The 15058-nt window shown below is 30.3% G+C and overlaps 1 protein-coding gene across 2 annotated transcripts; it reads right to left on the minus strand.

Annotated features, from left to right (window-relative positions):
• Positions 1-1653: 1653 nt before the first annotated feature.
• On the minus strand, positions 1654-14427 carry LOC126677006 (uncharacterized). 2 transcript variants are annotated; one of them, XM_050371421.2, is made up of 10 exons: positions 14132-14427; positions 11361-11475; positions 9125-9194; positions 8275-8519; positions 6216-6323; positions 5896-5941; positions 4516-4773; positions 4190-4440; positions 2154-2347; positions 1654-1947 (listed from the first exon to the last, which is right to left on the minus strand). In XM_050371421.2, the coding sequence occupies exons 2-8, from the start codon at positions 11451-11453 to the stop codon at positions 4205-4207; spliced, it is 1056 nt and encodes a 351-aa protein (XP_050227378.1). In that variant the 5' UTR covers positions 11454-11475; positions 14132-14427; the 3' UTR covers positions 1654-1947; positions 2154-2347; positions 4190-4204. The 2 variants fall into 2 exon arrangements, with proteins under 2 accessions (XP_050227378.1, XP_050227377.1); XM_050371420.2 differs by having other exon boundaries at positions 4190-4773; positions 14132-14425.
• Between the last annotated feature and the right edge of the window lie 631 nt (positions 14428-15058).

Below are 15058 nucleotides of genomic sequence, written 5' to 3' on the forward strand. Positions count from 1 at the left end.
AATACTAATTTTTTAATGGCTTAATTGCACCAAAAATCACAAACTTTCACGTGTTTTTGGTATTTAACATAATCTTTTTATTCTTAGTATAAAAAATTATCAACTTTCATTTTTTGACATATTCGTCCACATACCGTTTCTTTCGAAAAATTAAGCGCAAAACGACACCGTTTTAGTGCAAAACGGCGCCATTTTACATTCAAACGGCGCCGTTTCATATCTCGTTGACAAATATGCCAAAAAATGAAAGTTGATGATTTTTTATGCAAAAAAAAAGATTATGTTAAATACCAAAAACACGCGAAAGTGGGTGATTTTTTTATGCAATTAAGCCTTTTTTAATTAAATCCTTTATTATATATCTCTGAAATACCTAATTGCGTAAAGAAATTCTAAATATTGCAAAGAAAAATTTGAAATTTATAAGTCGTTGATACATCTCTGATATGAAGCGGACGAAACAAAAGCTTTTTTTAGATATATTGTAGAAAATATATTTGATAGATCTTCCATACATATTTGATACGGAGCGATAAAATAAGAATTTTTAAGTGTTGAGAAAAAACTATTTTTAGAAAAATATAGATCAAATTATTCTAAATCCTCTCGATTATAACATAATTAATAGTTTTAAAAGTCTACTGAATGGTTCCTCACTTTCAATTTTGTTAATTATTATCCATTAATTTTAGCACTTACTTTCAAACGATTTGATATCATTTCGTTAACGATTTTGTCGCTCACTTTTTAATGTTGTCAACAATTTGATATCTCATTTTCAATCAATTTGGTAACTCACTTTCAATTTTGTTAACTATTTGATACCCCAAGTTAACACAAGGGTCTATTAGTTAACGGATTTGAAAGTGAACGGCCATTAAATAAGATTTTGAAATAAAAGGTATCAAATTATTAATTATAATATATGCGGGAGGTCTCATAGTAATTTGATCAAAATTACATAAATGAAAATCTTAGTCTTAAGAAGTGAAAACTGTTTGGATTAAATCTGTTACATTTTTTTATATTTTCAAATATTATATCATGTGTATAAAATATTTTCCATTTTTGTAAAATTTATTTAAGAATTAAATTTTAGCTCAAAATCTACTAAATCAGATTATTAATAACATAAGATTATTATAAAAAATAAAATATCTGACAAACTTAGTTTTATTTTTAAAATACTTGCACATGTTATGAATTTTCAACCATGGTGAATACTAAAAAACTTATTGGTAATTCAATTTTATTATGATTCGAAAAAAACAATAAATTAAAATTAAACTGAATTTGACCATTAAATTGGATTTTACTGTATCTTAACTTGGCAAGAGCTTGTAAACCATGAATGGTAAAAAAATTGATAATCAAGAATATAAGATTACAACAAAGACTATGATTTTTGTTTTATGATAATAAGATGGAATGTCAAATCCACTGCTATTAGACATCCAAATTGAAGAGAATTCTTTTTTTTTTGTTAATCCACCTATCATATTGAACGATGGAGTTGTATATAGTTATTTGTTTTTTTTTTAATAAAACTTACTTTGTTCACTTCTCAGTATAGGATGAATTATAATCACTCTCATCCAACAATATAAAGTAGCTAAAGACGGAGCAACTCTAGAGAAAAAAACTCGAAGAATCGAACAAAAAGACAAATAACGAAGCTCATTGATACCCTACCGAGCATACAAGAAATGATGAGAGTATCAGTTTCACTCAATTTCTCTCCAGAGATCCCAACCAAAATCTACCTGTAGGTTTTCAGGCACATGCTCTACCCATAATACAAAAATGGTTGACAGGGTATTGAATGGTGTACAACAATAATTGTCCTCGGAATCATTTTTCAGGACTTGAGCTTTACATGTTTGAGGCATGAACTATGATTTTCCCATGAAATGGGTAACCTTCGGCTTCCAAAATTCAAGTTTACGCCTGCAATCAATATACAAAAATCATAATGGATCACAGTAAAATTTCAAAAGAACACGTAGGAGAACTTGCATTAATATTATACAGTTTGTCTGGAAGAATGATGTCCAAGGATTAGGAATTTCAAAAAGCACGTAGCATATCTTGCATAAGTCAATATAAAATTTGTATGGAAGAAAGATGCTCAAGGACTAGGGCCGAAAAATTACCAAGATACTCTCGGGTAAAATCAGTGTGATCTCACTCGTGGGCTTCTACGAGGCAGTATACCAGACAGTCTCGGGATAAAAACTGAGTTATCAATTCCTGCTTAAAATTTTCCCAACTAGTACATGTACATCTGACATGAATCATGTCAATCTCTAGTCAGCAAAAATTTCTTCAAAATCTCCAAAATTAATCACTGCAAGAGGATTAGCAAACAGAAGGAAGATCAAAAATTCTACAAAACACATTTTTGCAGCATTTACTTCTCAGAAAAGCAACTTATTGTGCAACTGTTTACCCATCAGTGTCACTAGTCATCACACAGCTCCAAAAAAACAAGTATATCAAAAGAAAAACAAAGAATTATAGCAGAGATGACAGATTCTCAGCTCTATCATCCATTTTGATCACATGAAAAAAAAAAAAACGACGACACATCAGAAGCTACAAGAGAAAAATAAATCATAAACAATGTTCTTGGAATACATTGAGATCAAAACAACTGAGTTTAGAATGCAATGCCACCACAAAAACACCATAGTCTACAATTATAAGAGAATTTATCTCATAGGGAGACAAACTGCCATGATAAGCGCACAAAACTTACATTTTAGAATGAATATTTGGAAGCCTTTTCTACATGTTATCCGAACTGGCAAGAGATATTATTGGTACAACGACTTTATATAAGATAGGGTAAAGATTCACATAAATCAACTGCACTTGATCGCATCATCAAATTTGAAAACATTATTTTGCAACTCAAAACAGATTAGGATACCATGTAAGGTGCTTTATGAAAAGTAAGTTTATACTGATAATGTTAAATAGTGGTTGAACTAACTAGATTATACAAGCAAAGCCCCAGCTGCTCCTGGCCACAGACCAGGAACCAGCCTGGTCAAATTTGGATCAGAATTGGTCAAATCCAGAACAGAGGGCCAACCAGTTCAAAGTGAAGATGATTTGAAAGTCTAAACATCAGCTAAATTGTGGTGTGATAACCAAGTTGCATTCTATATTGCATCTAATTCAGTCTTCATTGGCGAACCAAATTAAGATTGATTGTCACTTTATTTGCAAGGAGATTCAGCAAGGTTTGGTTTCTACATGATATGTGAAAATTACAGAATCTTCTTTATGGAAGTCCTTAATGGGGCTGGAGTTGATTATCTATGTAACAAGCTGCCAAGAATATAAGTTAAGAAGAATGGCAATGATCCCCTATAGTTTTGGTGATGATCATCGCCATACTTCTTATCCAATTGTTAAAGATAGAAATGTCTAGATCATCACAAAAATTCCACTTATAAAAGATGAAATGAAACCAAGGGCGAACAAAAGTGGATGAGAAGAAACCCAAAGAGAGTTTAAAAATTGAAATGAAAATAGAAAATAAGAAAAAGAATGAGAAAAGCTCAAGAAATCAAGGGGCATATTTTTTCTTGTATGATGAGTTTGTTGGAATATGTTGTTAAAATTAGTTGTACAACATTTTGGAAACATTTTTTTAAGCTTAAGATTTTGGAAACGTTAAAATAACACTTTTTTCTTAAAATGAGGACATTTTTTAGGACATGAAAATTTCCAAAAAAAAATTGATTCCCCATAATATCAACATGTCATGCAGAAACATCCCGTCTTCGTGACAAAAACATAATCATAGGCTCGAACATTCTAAATTAGGCTAGGCTCAGTTAATGGCAGAACCACATTCCGAAGTCTTGAGGAGAGCCTTTACAGTGTGAAGCAATTTAAAAATCATTTAGGTGACAACCAGTTTTTATGACCAAATCCTAAGAATGCTATCTCGCATTTCAATTGTTCCCCCGACCAGAGGCCAAAAGATTCCGACCTTGTAATGTGGGTAGAAACCTCACAAAAGAAAATTTTCTAGAAGTTCAATCTAAATCAAGAATTTTAAATTTCAAATCTCATCCCCATTTGCTCAGTACTACAGTAAAAAATGCAAAGTAATTGACAAACAATCCAAAAGCTAAATATTTTCACACAAAAGCCAATTTGCATATGAACTAACCTTTACCACAGGAACTTATTTTTGGGTGGAAGAGCCGCGGTGTTCCACAAACTCCCAAGAAGGCTGCACAGAATCTGGCAGAGGCATTCCAAACTTTAAAATATCCTTCATCCATCTAACCCGGATTACCAGTTCCTCCAAGTCCATAATTGCAGCTTCTATAGTATTAGAGGACATAGAGTTCAACATAATGCTTCTATCAATTCTCGGCTTCTTGGATGGAACATTGCCTTTGTAATTGTGCTCTCCAGCTGTATTTTCTACAACTTCAGCTGATGCACCTTGGGAGCACAAACTTGAAACACTATCTGAACAAAAAGATTTACCAATTCCACAGTGCAAGTCCTTTGTCTCCATTGTTTGTGCATCCATGCATGATATAGACCTCTGCACTGGTTGCATCTTCGTGCATGCAGGACTGCTCTCCACTGATCGTTTCTCCGTGCATAAAATATTGGTCAAAGGACGTTTTGCCATTTCCTTTGATCTTTCACAAGGCGGTAAGTGAGTAGATGAAATATCAGAAGAAACTGAGTCATCCCACGTCTTTGTCCCTTCACAATTCATCACATTCACAGCACTTGCTGTAACCAAATTCATTCATATGTCAGTAAGTTCATCTTATAATGAAATTGCAAAAGAGAACGAGAATAAGAAATAGGGGACAGAGCTTGACATCATTTGCTGATGATCAAATGATGATCACAGCTCAAAATATAATGAGCAAAAATAATTTTACAACAAACGAACATCAAATGATCAGAACTGCCATCGTTCTCTTTCCTTTTGTGGGTTTCATATGATTTGTACAAGAATAAAAAACCAGTCGAACATTCATGTCACAGCAACATTTCTTATCTAAAAACCACGCAGCAAAACCGAGACATCATTTACATTTTAAAATTTTAAATAAGATTTTACATATTTTTCCTACCATGAAAATAAGCCTCAAACATCTACACCAGTTTACATTAATTCTTTAACTTTGATATCACATGCAAGCATCTTCACAAGGATTATGTATGCACATTTAGAGGACTTTATTCTTCACACTTTTGACAAATTCGCTCATCACAACAACAAAAAACCCTCCAAGGTTTGACATCACGAGTATATTCAATGACTACAGAGGCGAGTTCAGGGAGGTACCTGATAGTAACAGCTACCTTTTTTTTATTTATGGTATTCATGTTTATTAAAAGTTACGTAGTTATGTAGTCTACCACATACCAAACGGGTTTGCAAAAGCTCACATGATTTAACAATGAGAGTAAAGTCTGTCACCTAGCAACTCAAACAGAACTAAGTAAAATGCTCCCCAAGAGAAAAGACAATACTGTAAGGATTCTTCCTTCTAGTGTCAAAAGACATTACGTTTTGAAAATATGCATTCATTATAAGAAAAGATTTACTATGACAGCCATACACAACAAGTAGTGGCCATAACGAGGCCATAACATCTTCTGCACTAAGAAACTTTTGATTCCCTAGAATATATTAATGGACCTTTTTGGAAAACAAAATGCATATATATAGGATAAAGTTTAAACCACTATTAACAATAAGTTACATACCATTGGCGGCTATCTTATTTACTATCGACAGAACCAATTAAGATAATGGAGAACCAAACACCTAAATTCAAAATGTATATAATTTGTTTAGACAATAAAGCTTGTAAAAGTGTATGTCTCCAGCCATCTTACCTGGATTGACAGGTTTGACTAGCCGAGCACAAGAGCAACTGCTTTCCTGCAACAAGGATAGTATCAAAAGCAAATAAGTTGAGAAGAAATATCAAGCGCAAAACAAACAAAAGGCTATATAAATGGCATAGGAAATGAGAATGTTATATAAATTAAGACCGGATACATTTACATATGACAAAAATCCATACTGAAGAATCATATCAATGGTACTGCAAAAATTTGGAGCCAAGTGTTACGTTACTTTGTACAACCATTCCAACATCCTGAATTGCTTGAAATAAATGGACATAAAAATATAAGGGAGTCATAGTAATTACAGGTACTGTCCAACCATGATGAGGAGACCAATCCAAGGAAGGACGGAAATCTTCACAAGAAGCTTCATAAGATGATCCTTCACCAGCAGGAGGGGGAAGCAACTCGATCTACAGAGACAATAACAGTGGTAAGGCATCAAAAAAATAACGGTGTAGCAGTTAACAGCTATTTAAAAAAGGATGATAGAAATTATGTTCTAGAAAGTAAGTGTTCATTTGTTTTAAAAAATAATTGTTGTATATGGTTTTCGCATTAAAATTTTCCAAAGATATGGTAGAAGTCAATTAACTAAATTGCAAAATAATGTTACTCATCAGGAGATGGTCAAAACTGCAGTCAGATAATATAGCTGTTCCAAGTAAAACAAAATAAGCACCTAGAGACCTTTCAAATGTTATTTTGCAACACAGACCACTCAACCTAACAACAAAAGGCCTCAGTCTCTAGCACGTTAGGGTCGATTACATGAATTTGTATCTCTCTTAAGTGCATTTTACGGACTACATCCATTTCCTCACCGAAGCATCATTGGCTACAGCCTCTGCAACCAAATCATCTCACTAGCCATTCACTAAACTTGCCTTTTAAAAATTGGATACAACCTTAACCTTTTCCTTGATCACAACAAACTCTATCCATAATAAACGTCTGCTCACCTACCCTAGCACCATTATCTCTGTAAAAGATTCCCCTAACCTACTTACGTTTTAGTACAATTATATAGAATACATGTGGCATTCACCTTGTTATGTCTTATGGCTAGCAATTCTATTACATTCCCCGCCCACCTCCTTGAATGGTGGTACAGCCAAGAAGCTTGAAGTAAGTCTTTAACTAAGAAATTATCAAAAAATAAAAGTCTTTAACTAAGAGTCTTGGCATCTAAGATAACTCCATCCATCCAACTCCACCCTTCTCATTATTGAGGGAAAACAATAAAAAAATACCCTATGTTTTGATGTTTTGAAACTTAAGGCATTGGAATAGTACCTTGTGTTGTGTTTCATCTTTTAGAACTTAACCTTAATAATGTTAAATTTCTATTATAACATTTAATTTAAAAAAAAAAATCAATTATGTGATTATTTATTAAGTAATTTAGAAACTGAAAATATAATTTAGAATTAGAATAAATTACAAAAGCATAATTTTACTAATTATAGTGAATTACAAACACAATTTTATTAAATTAAATCCATACATATTTATGGCTTCCATAAGAATTGATTTAATATCAATTCACATATGAAATGATGTTATATTTATGTTTTATATTAAATCTAACCAATATTATGGACAATTGCACAATTGAGTTGAATTATAAGTTATAACTAAAATAATGAAACACAAGGTACTCATTTGATTCGAAAAATTTCACCTCTCAAATGTCTAAACTTGAAACCAGAGGGTATTAATTTTTGAAAATTTCCCTATCATGAGTCTTATTAAGCTTGCCAATTGTATACTCTACTTTCAGTCCTCCATAACTTAGCAATCCACTTCCGAAGTAGTTTAAAACACTAGCCTCTAATTGAAACATTATCTATCTTTCCAATGGCATCCGCAAAAGTTGCACAACAACACATATGCTTCATCAAATCACCCATAGGGTTTCTTTTTATTAGAATTATTAATTGATATTAGGTGGGAGTTATTAATTATAAATAGATTAGACTATAAGAGCCCACATGCATAGGAAATGGGCTTGAGTACAACCATGTTTACAGTAACCAGAACTAGTTATTTAATGGTTTACCTTCACCATTATAAACTAGTTGAAGTCATGATTGGCTAAAATGCTTTTTAAAATGATGAGAAGGCTTCATGCTAGATCATACCGTTTTATCACTTGTTATCCAAGCACATTGTTGTGCATGCTTTTTGTCCCTCTAGACAGCCAAGCACATTTATAAATGAAGAATAAGGTAATAGAACATGTACTTAAATTATTTTGTATTAGATAACACTACACTATACAAAGTACCCAATATATTATATGCAGATATACTATAGGATAAGCTAATTTGAGAATATAAATAGGTAGCACAAGCATATTACCCGAAACTTCTCAGGCCCTAATACTTCAATCAACCTTCCAGACCAATAACAGCCATCGGTCCACCAATCTACTAAATCTCCCACCTTCCAAGCATCATTCAATATAACCACTACTTCTGAGATGTGATTAATATTTGACAATTCACCTTCATGATAAATAGGAGGAAAGCATGGCCGAATCATCAAGGTTGGATCCTTAGCCTTAGATTTACTAAGCTTTTGATAAAGCTTTGTCCATTGCACCTCTATAAACAAGAACATGGTAATTAAAAAAATAACAAAAGCAAAATAAAATGATATAAAATAGAAGTAAAGCTAGAACACTGTATTGGAAGGAGAAGTGGCATTCTTTAGATAAAACAACACTGAAAAATATGAGAAAAATTATATGCATAAATTAGTACAAATAACTTATGATTATAATAAAAATTGTAAGACATACAAAATACTTTAAATATTCTGTATATGGCCTTTTACGTAGCAAACAAATGCACACTTTTCACTTAACATATTTAGGTATTTATAAATTATACCTTTTAAAAGTTGATGATATGGTACTTTGAGTCTGACATTGCATATGATATTCATCAATTCAATGCCATGTCAGTACCACTACTTTGTCGTGTCAGCAATTGGGTGTGACACACCAGCATCATGTAGCCACATCAACTTTTTCTAATGGTACACTTCACTAGAGTTGTTAATATAAAGAAACACGTATCTCTTTTTGTCATGCTTGAAATCACATACAAAAGTCAAAACAAAGTAAACACATAAGGTACTTTTTTGTACTATTCCCCATGAAATACTATCACTATCATCAATGGACCAATACAAAGAGGTAACTTACTATCATCTGGAAAATCATAGTACTCCACAGCAAGCCCAACCTCACCTTTTCTACAGCCTATTTCTTTAATCTGATAGAAAAACCATACATTAACTGATGTTTGAAATAACAAGACATATATTAAGCAATGAAATAAACATGCACTTTAAACTCAATAAAAACGATGTAAATGTATTATTAAAATAATATTAGCAGACTTATCTAATTTTTATGGCTACCCATAGACAAAAGGAAAGCATAAGTATAGCAGACTTATCTAACTTTCATGGCTACCCGGAGACAAAGACAAAACTTTAGTAGGCCAAGTTAGACGAATTAGAGCCGATATATTGTACCAGGTCGAATAATTCCATTTATATAATATTTAAACTAGCCTAATAAGTAAATATTAGAAGACCATAAAATTTGGGTCAGTCGGTATGCAATGGGTTTAGAAACGCAAACCCATAGATCAATTTGATTAAGGCTGGAATTAAGAGTGTCAATGTACTTATGGGTTTAAAAAATATAATTCATGTACTAAACATTCAAAAGAAGAGAATGCTTGAAAATTAAGAGTGTAAATGTTCGAATAAAAAAAAGGCTCGGAATTTGATTCCAAGGAGGCTAGAAGCGTGAACAGACATAGGCCAACTTTACCTTGTACATCTCATTAATCAAATGTGAGTTGCAAAAGATCGAACTCTAGATCTTTCCATGATACACATACTAATATCGTATAAAATAACCAATTCACCTAAAATCACGTTGTTCGATGAGCCTAAACTATGAAGGTATTATTATCTCTAACAAGAAAATTAGAAGGAAACGGAGAAACTTATAAGTGAAGGGGCAATGAGAGTAGTACAAGACGATTAGTTTTGTATAAAAGGGTTAATTATTTATTAAATCACTATCTTACCATCAATTGTCAATTTAATCAAGCTCTTTAAAAATTGCCATATAAAACTGCCACCTTTTAAAAGAATAAAAATCAAACACCAATTTAAAATCCAGCGAATTTGAGCTGACTAGGCAAACAAACCATCACGTGGCAAAGTAATTATCAAGGGTTAATTGCATATTAAATCATCAATTTTATAAAAAAAATAATTTTATTACAACCCTTCAAATTTATCAATATTTATCGCAAACTACCCTAAACCTTCATATACAGAAAACAGCATGTTCTGCCACATCGGTTTTTATTTGCCAGTCAGCTCAAAGTTTCTGGATTTTAGGAAGGTTATAAATCTGGAAAAAACTTGAAAAATAGTGGTTTTTTAAATGACAACTTTTAAAGAACATGAATAACTTTAAAAAAGATATAAATGCAGTGACTTAATATGTAATTAACCATGTATAAAATTAGTTCAAAGCTCATCATGTGCCACTAGACTCGACAATTTCAAGACAGCTTCTTTCATGGTATTAGAAAGTTAAATAATTAAAACTCGGATGATCTTAGATTAATATTTGAAGATTTGGAATTGGACTAGCAAAAGAGACTGACAGTTAAAGATCTTGAACATTGAAATGGCAAGTGAAGAAAAACTAAGAATGGAAAATATAAGTGAATCTCAGATTGCAAGGATAGATAAAAACTAAACGACTTATAAGTGGAGGTGATTAATACTCAATATCAGCCAATTGAATTTCTGCAAGATGAGTCCAAGTGTACAACTCCATTATATGTTATTTTCCCAGCACTCTCATGCCCATTCAATTTCTTCATATCTTTTAGCTAAGTCCTCTATTATTTGTTTTAATTTCAATCTAATCAAAGTCAATTTCATCCGGGTTTTTCTTTCAACCAACTCGAAACCTAAAGTATAGCATATTGAGTCATCAATAAATACCATGGTAAATTTGATTAGAATATGTGAAAAACCTAGAGTCCAAAAACCTCTCGTGTAGTTACTACTTCAAAATTGACCGAGATGTCCATAACTGAAATAATAATTTAACCATCAAAGTTCCATTTCTATCCACAATAAAATGTGTCACTTGCAACAAAATACTTGTGTGAATAACAAGTTAACTAACAAAAGGACAATCATAATAATACAATGACTAAACACAATAAGCTTTCCATTGTTTTAAAAGGAATTTGCTTGGTTTCATGATCATAGCAGTCATGAAACCAAACATTCAATTAATTTCATGCTTTATTTTATAATTTGTAACTAGAGTTGTACATGTCGGAATATTAGCCAGCAATATGAGTCATATATAGAGTGTTCAAATTTGAAGATACCTTGCAACGGAACCATGCACCACGATAACCCGAAATAAAAGATCTTGCCTCTGCTAATTGGCCCACTTTAAATGGAAGATTATACTTCTCCATAATGCTTAATGTAGGAATACACCTGCAAAATACATTTTTCACTCTAAAAAGAATATACCTTATAAAAATCAGATGCATCAAGTCATATAACAAAGCCTCATTCTAGTTACACTTGCTTCTACGTTTCAACTCTGAAGTAGTAAATCTTACAAAATTGAAATATTTTCACGTAAGATAAATACAATTTGCAAAGAAATGGATAACATCAAAGGAATTATAAAAACACAACCATACAAAATTACTTGAAGGAATCCTATTTAAAAACCGAGGATTAGAAGTTTAACCGTTTCAATCCATTGCTATGAGATCTAAAGTTACTTACAAGCTACTTGAACAAAATACACACAAATCAACACACATCTAGAAAATTTGATCGAAAAAATTTATTCAAATATTCAATACAATACTTAATAATAAATTTAAGTATTCTACAAATTATGAGTACACATACTCGTATAATTTTTACAACACCAAACCTTAAGAATCAAATCAATAAAACTTTGAGCAATAAGGGGGATTTGAAATGTAAGATAAACAAGATTAGTAACCTTGTTCAATATTCAACATAAAAAATGTAAAACATGTTAATAAAATGTAAAATATTAAAATTCTTGAGCTCCTAATGCCTATTTTTGTTAGATTTTTCTTAAAACCAATTAATACTAAGTAGAGATGCTCAACCGATATATAAATACGTAAACATAACCTTGTTCAAAATTCAACATAGAAAATGTAAAACATGTTAATAAAATGTAAAATATTAAAATTCTTTACCTCCTAATGCCTATTTTTGTTAGATTTTTCTTAAAACCAATTAATACTATGTAGAGATGCTCAACTGATATATAAATACGTAAACATTTACATAGAGAATAAATGGGAGATTGTCCGATTTCCAAGACTATTCCTCAGGCATAATGTGACCGGGCAGTGCAATCAATCCCCTTTCATGCATTGAGTGGGGTGGACCAAATTTGAATTTCAAATTATGTAAAAAGACAAGATTAATACCATGTTAAATTCTATCTTAAAAAAATTAGTAATAAGTAGAGATGTTCAATCAATATATTAATATATATCCATTTACACAAAATTAATGTGGGATGATCCACATCTAACAATTTTCTTGAACTTCAAAATCTCATATTAATGGACATGTATTTTTTAGGATTAATTCTATAAAAAATCACGACCTTTACACGAAATTTCATTTTAATCATAACTTTTAAAAGTTGTCATATAAAATCATAAATTTTTTTTTTTTTTTCAAATCTATCATTTTAGTTTATTTTTTTAACTAAATTTTTCATTAAACCATTAATTAAGACCTAAATTATAAATGAACGCCAAATATTATTATCTTTCAGTTAGAGTATATATGATAAGTAATTTTTGGTCAGAAAAAATACACCAAATTTTACTTTAATTATAGATTTTAAACAAAATGAAAAATCATGCCTTTAAATGCCAACTTTTAAAGGTCGTGATTTTTTATGAAATTAACCCTATTTTTTATGATAATTATGCTTTATGTACTTTGACCTCGATTAACCTTGTGTCTAGTGCTCTAAGTGATCATTGGAAATATTACAAAGTCAAATTTACCTTTTGAAAAGAGTCACTAAATAATTTCTCTCCATAGATACAATGTGGTAATTTAAATACCCTCAAACTCATGTACTTTTAGTACTTTTGAAAAATATGACAGTCATAATTGATAGTTGAAAATCATTAAATATTAATATAAGAAATAAAAATAAAAAGTAATGCTTTTTAACATTTTCATCCATTTATTATTTGCATGAATTTCACACATAAGGGTGCAACCAAAGGAAAGGGGATTGAATAAAAAAATGTAAAGTATCAAATTATTTTGACCAAAATTCTTGACAAACTTTCTTAATATTTCATGCCGGTGGTAAATTGATCTTTTGTTCTATTGAAAACGTTCCAAATTCTTAATTTGTTTTTCATTACTCAAATCCAAAATTAAGGAAAATTCCACGTTGTTTTGTTTTAACATTTATTTGCCAATTTCACTATTTTATAAAAGTGATTATAATACAAAGTGATATTTACTTTATAGAAAGAAAAAAAACTATAGAATTAACAATAAGAAAAATTATTGTACGCAATTGTTGTATCATGTCATTTGTATTTCGTACAACAAATCAATTATACGTTAGCTATGTGAAAAAATTTACAATAAAAAAGTTAAATTATAAATAGAAGATTTTTTATCGCAAATTCTCATTTGCTTATTGTAAATATAAGCATAGCACAATCAATGTAAAGGATAAACACTCTAACAATAATGACCAATAGTTCAAACAATTAGGATTGAGGTTGAAATTCATTGATATACATTCTAAGATTATCAAAGATATTAGAGATTGAAAATTTAAATAAAAAAAAACTTAAGAGGTGGAAAATGAGAAAAATAAAGATTAAAAATTGAAAAAAAGAAAAAGATGTTAGAGTTAGAAACTAAAGAAAAATAAAATTTTGAAGAGATAAATTTTTTAAATACACTAATTTTCATCATTTTTATTTTACTTAGTAGTGAAATTGATTTTTGAAATTTTTTTATCTACAAATCTCAAATCAAACTATAGGAAAAAAAATTTAAATTTTTTTTTTTAAAAATAATACTAATGAATATATTCATAATAACATACCAGCTATGAAATTCCAAGGGAGCAAAATGAGATCTACTTTCTCTTTCCTCCAAATTGATAAAAACAGCGGTGCATACAGGAAGGCTCCTCGTCGAAACTGATCGGAAACGGCAGATAGAATGGCTATGGGTAGAGAAAAGAAGCGGTGGCTGGGATAGGTAGGTCGGCGTTGGCCGGATCTGAGAAAAAAAAATTACCCTAGATCTCCTTTCAATGGTGAAACCTTTTTATATGGCAGCTAGTATATGTAATGGCGTGAGTTATGGCAAGTAGCTGTAAAGCCAAATCTACTATTTACTAATCTTGTATTATTTGTTTCACACGTGACTCGTAATTTAACTCGTCAAATAATATAATTACATTATATATATATAATTATTAATTATATTTAAATATTAAATATTAAATATCTATTAAAATAGTAGATTAGAGATAAATTTATTTTGTTTATGAATATATATCTCTATTACAATTTGATATTTTATTTTTTATACTAAGTAATTGCTGAAATAGTTAATTAGAAATAGGTGGCTTTAATTGCAATTTTTTAAAAAGTTTATGTACTTATTTATATATATAATATTTTTTTGCTGTTTTAATTTCGGCAAAAAAGTATATGAATTTTCAAAACTGTGCAATTAAAGATACTGATACCATTTTGAATGTAAAATAGCACCGATTTAAATTAAAACGACACCGTTTTATATGTAAAATGACACTATTTTTTTAAAGTAAATACATATGAAATCTTAATTGAAAAAAATTAAAAAGTTCATGTTAAATATCAAAAACACAGAAAGCTGTTGATTTATGGTGCATTTAATCTTTTAAGAAGTAAATAAAGCAAAAATATTTAAACATTGAAAATCAATTAAAAAAATTTATGTATAGAAAAATAGAACATATGAATTGGAATTTATTAAGAAA

This window comes from Mercurialis annua, linkage group LG4 (assembly GCF_937616625.2).
Source record: "Mercurialis annua linkage group LG4, ddMerAnnu1.2, whole genome shotgun sequence".
Taxonomy (NCBI): domain Eukaryota; kingdom Viridiplantae; phylum Streptophyta; class Magnoliopsida; order Malpighiales; family Euphorbiaceae; genus Mercurialis; species Mercurialis annua.

Bases quoted from the DNA above. Each gene is read 5' to 3' on its own strand.
- LOC126677006 (XM_050371420.2), bottom strand. From the start codon at position 11,453: ATGGAGAAGTATAATCTTCCATTTAAAGTGGGCCAATTAGCAGAGGCA. The intron at 8,520-9,124 runs GTAAGTTACCTC...TCTTGTTTATAG, and splicing joins CTATGATTTTCCAGATGATA to AGGTGCAATGGACAAAGCTT. The intron at 5,942-6,215 runs GTAATTACTATG...TCCTTGTTGCAG, and splicing joins ATCATGGTTGGACAGTACCT to GAAAGCAGTTGCTCTTGTGC.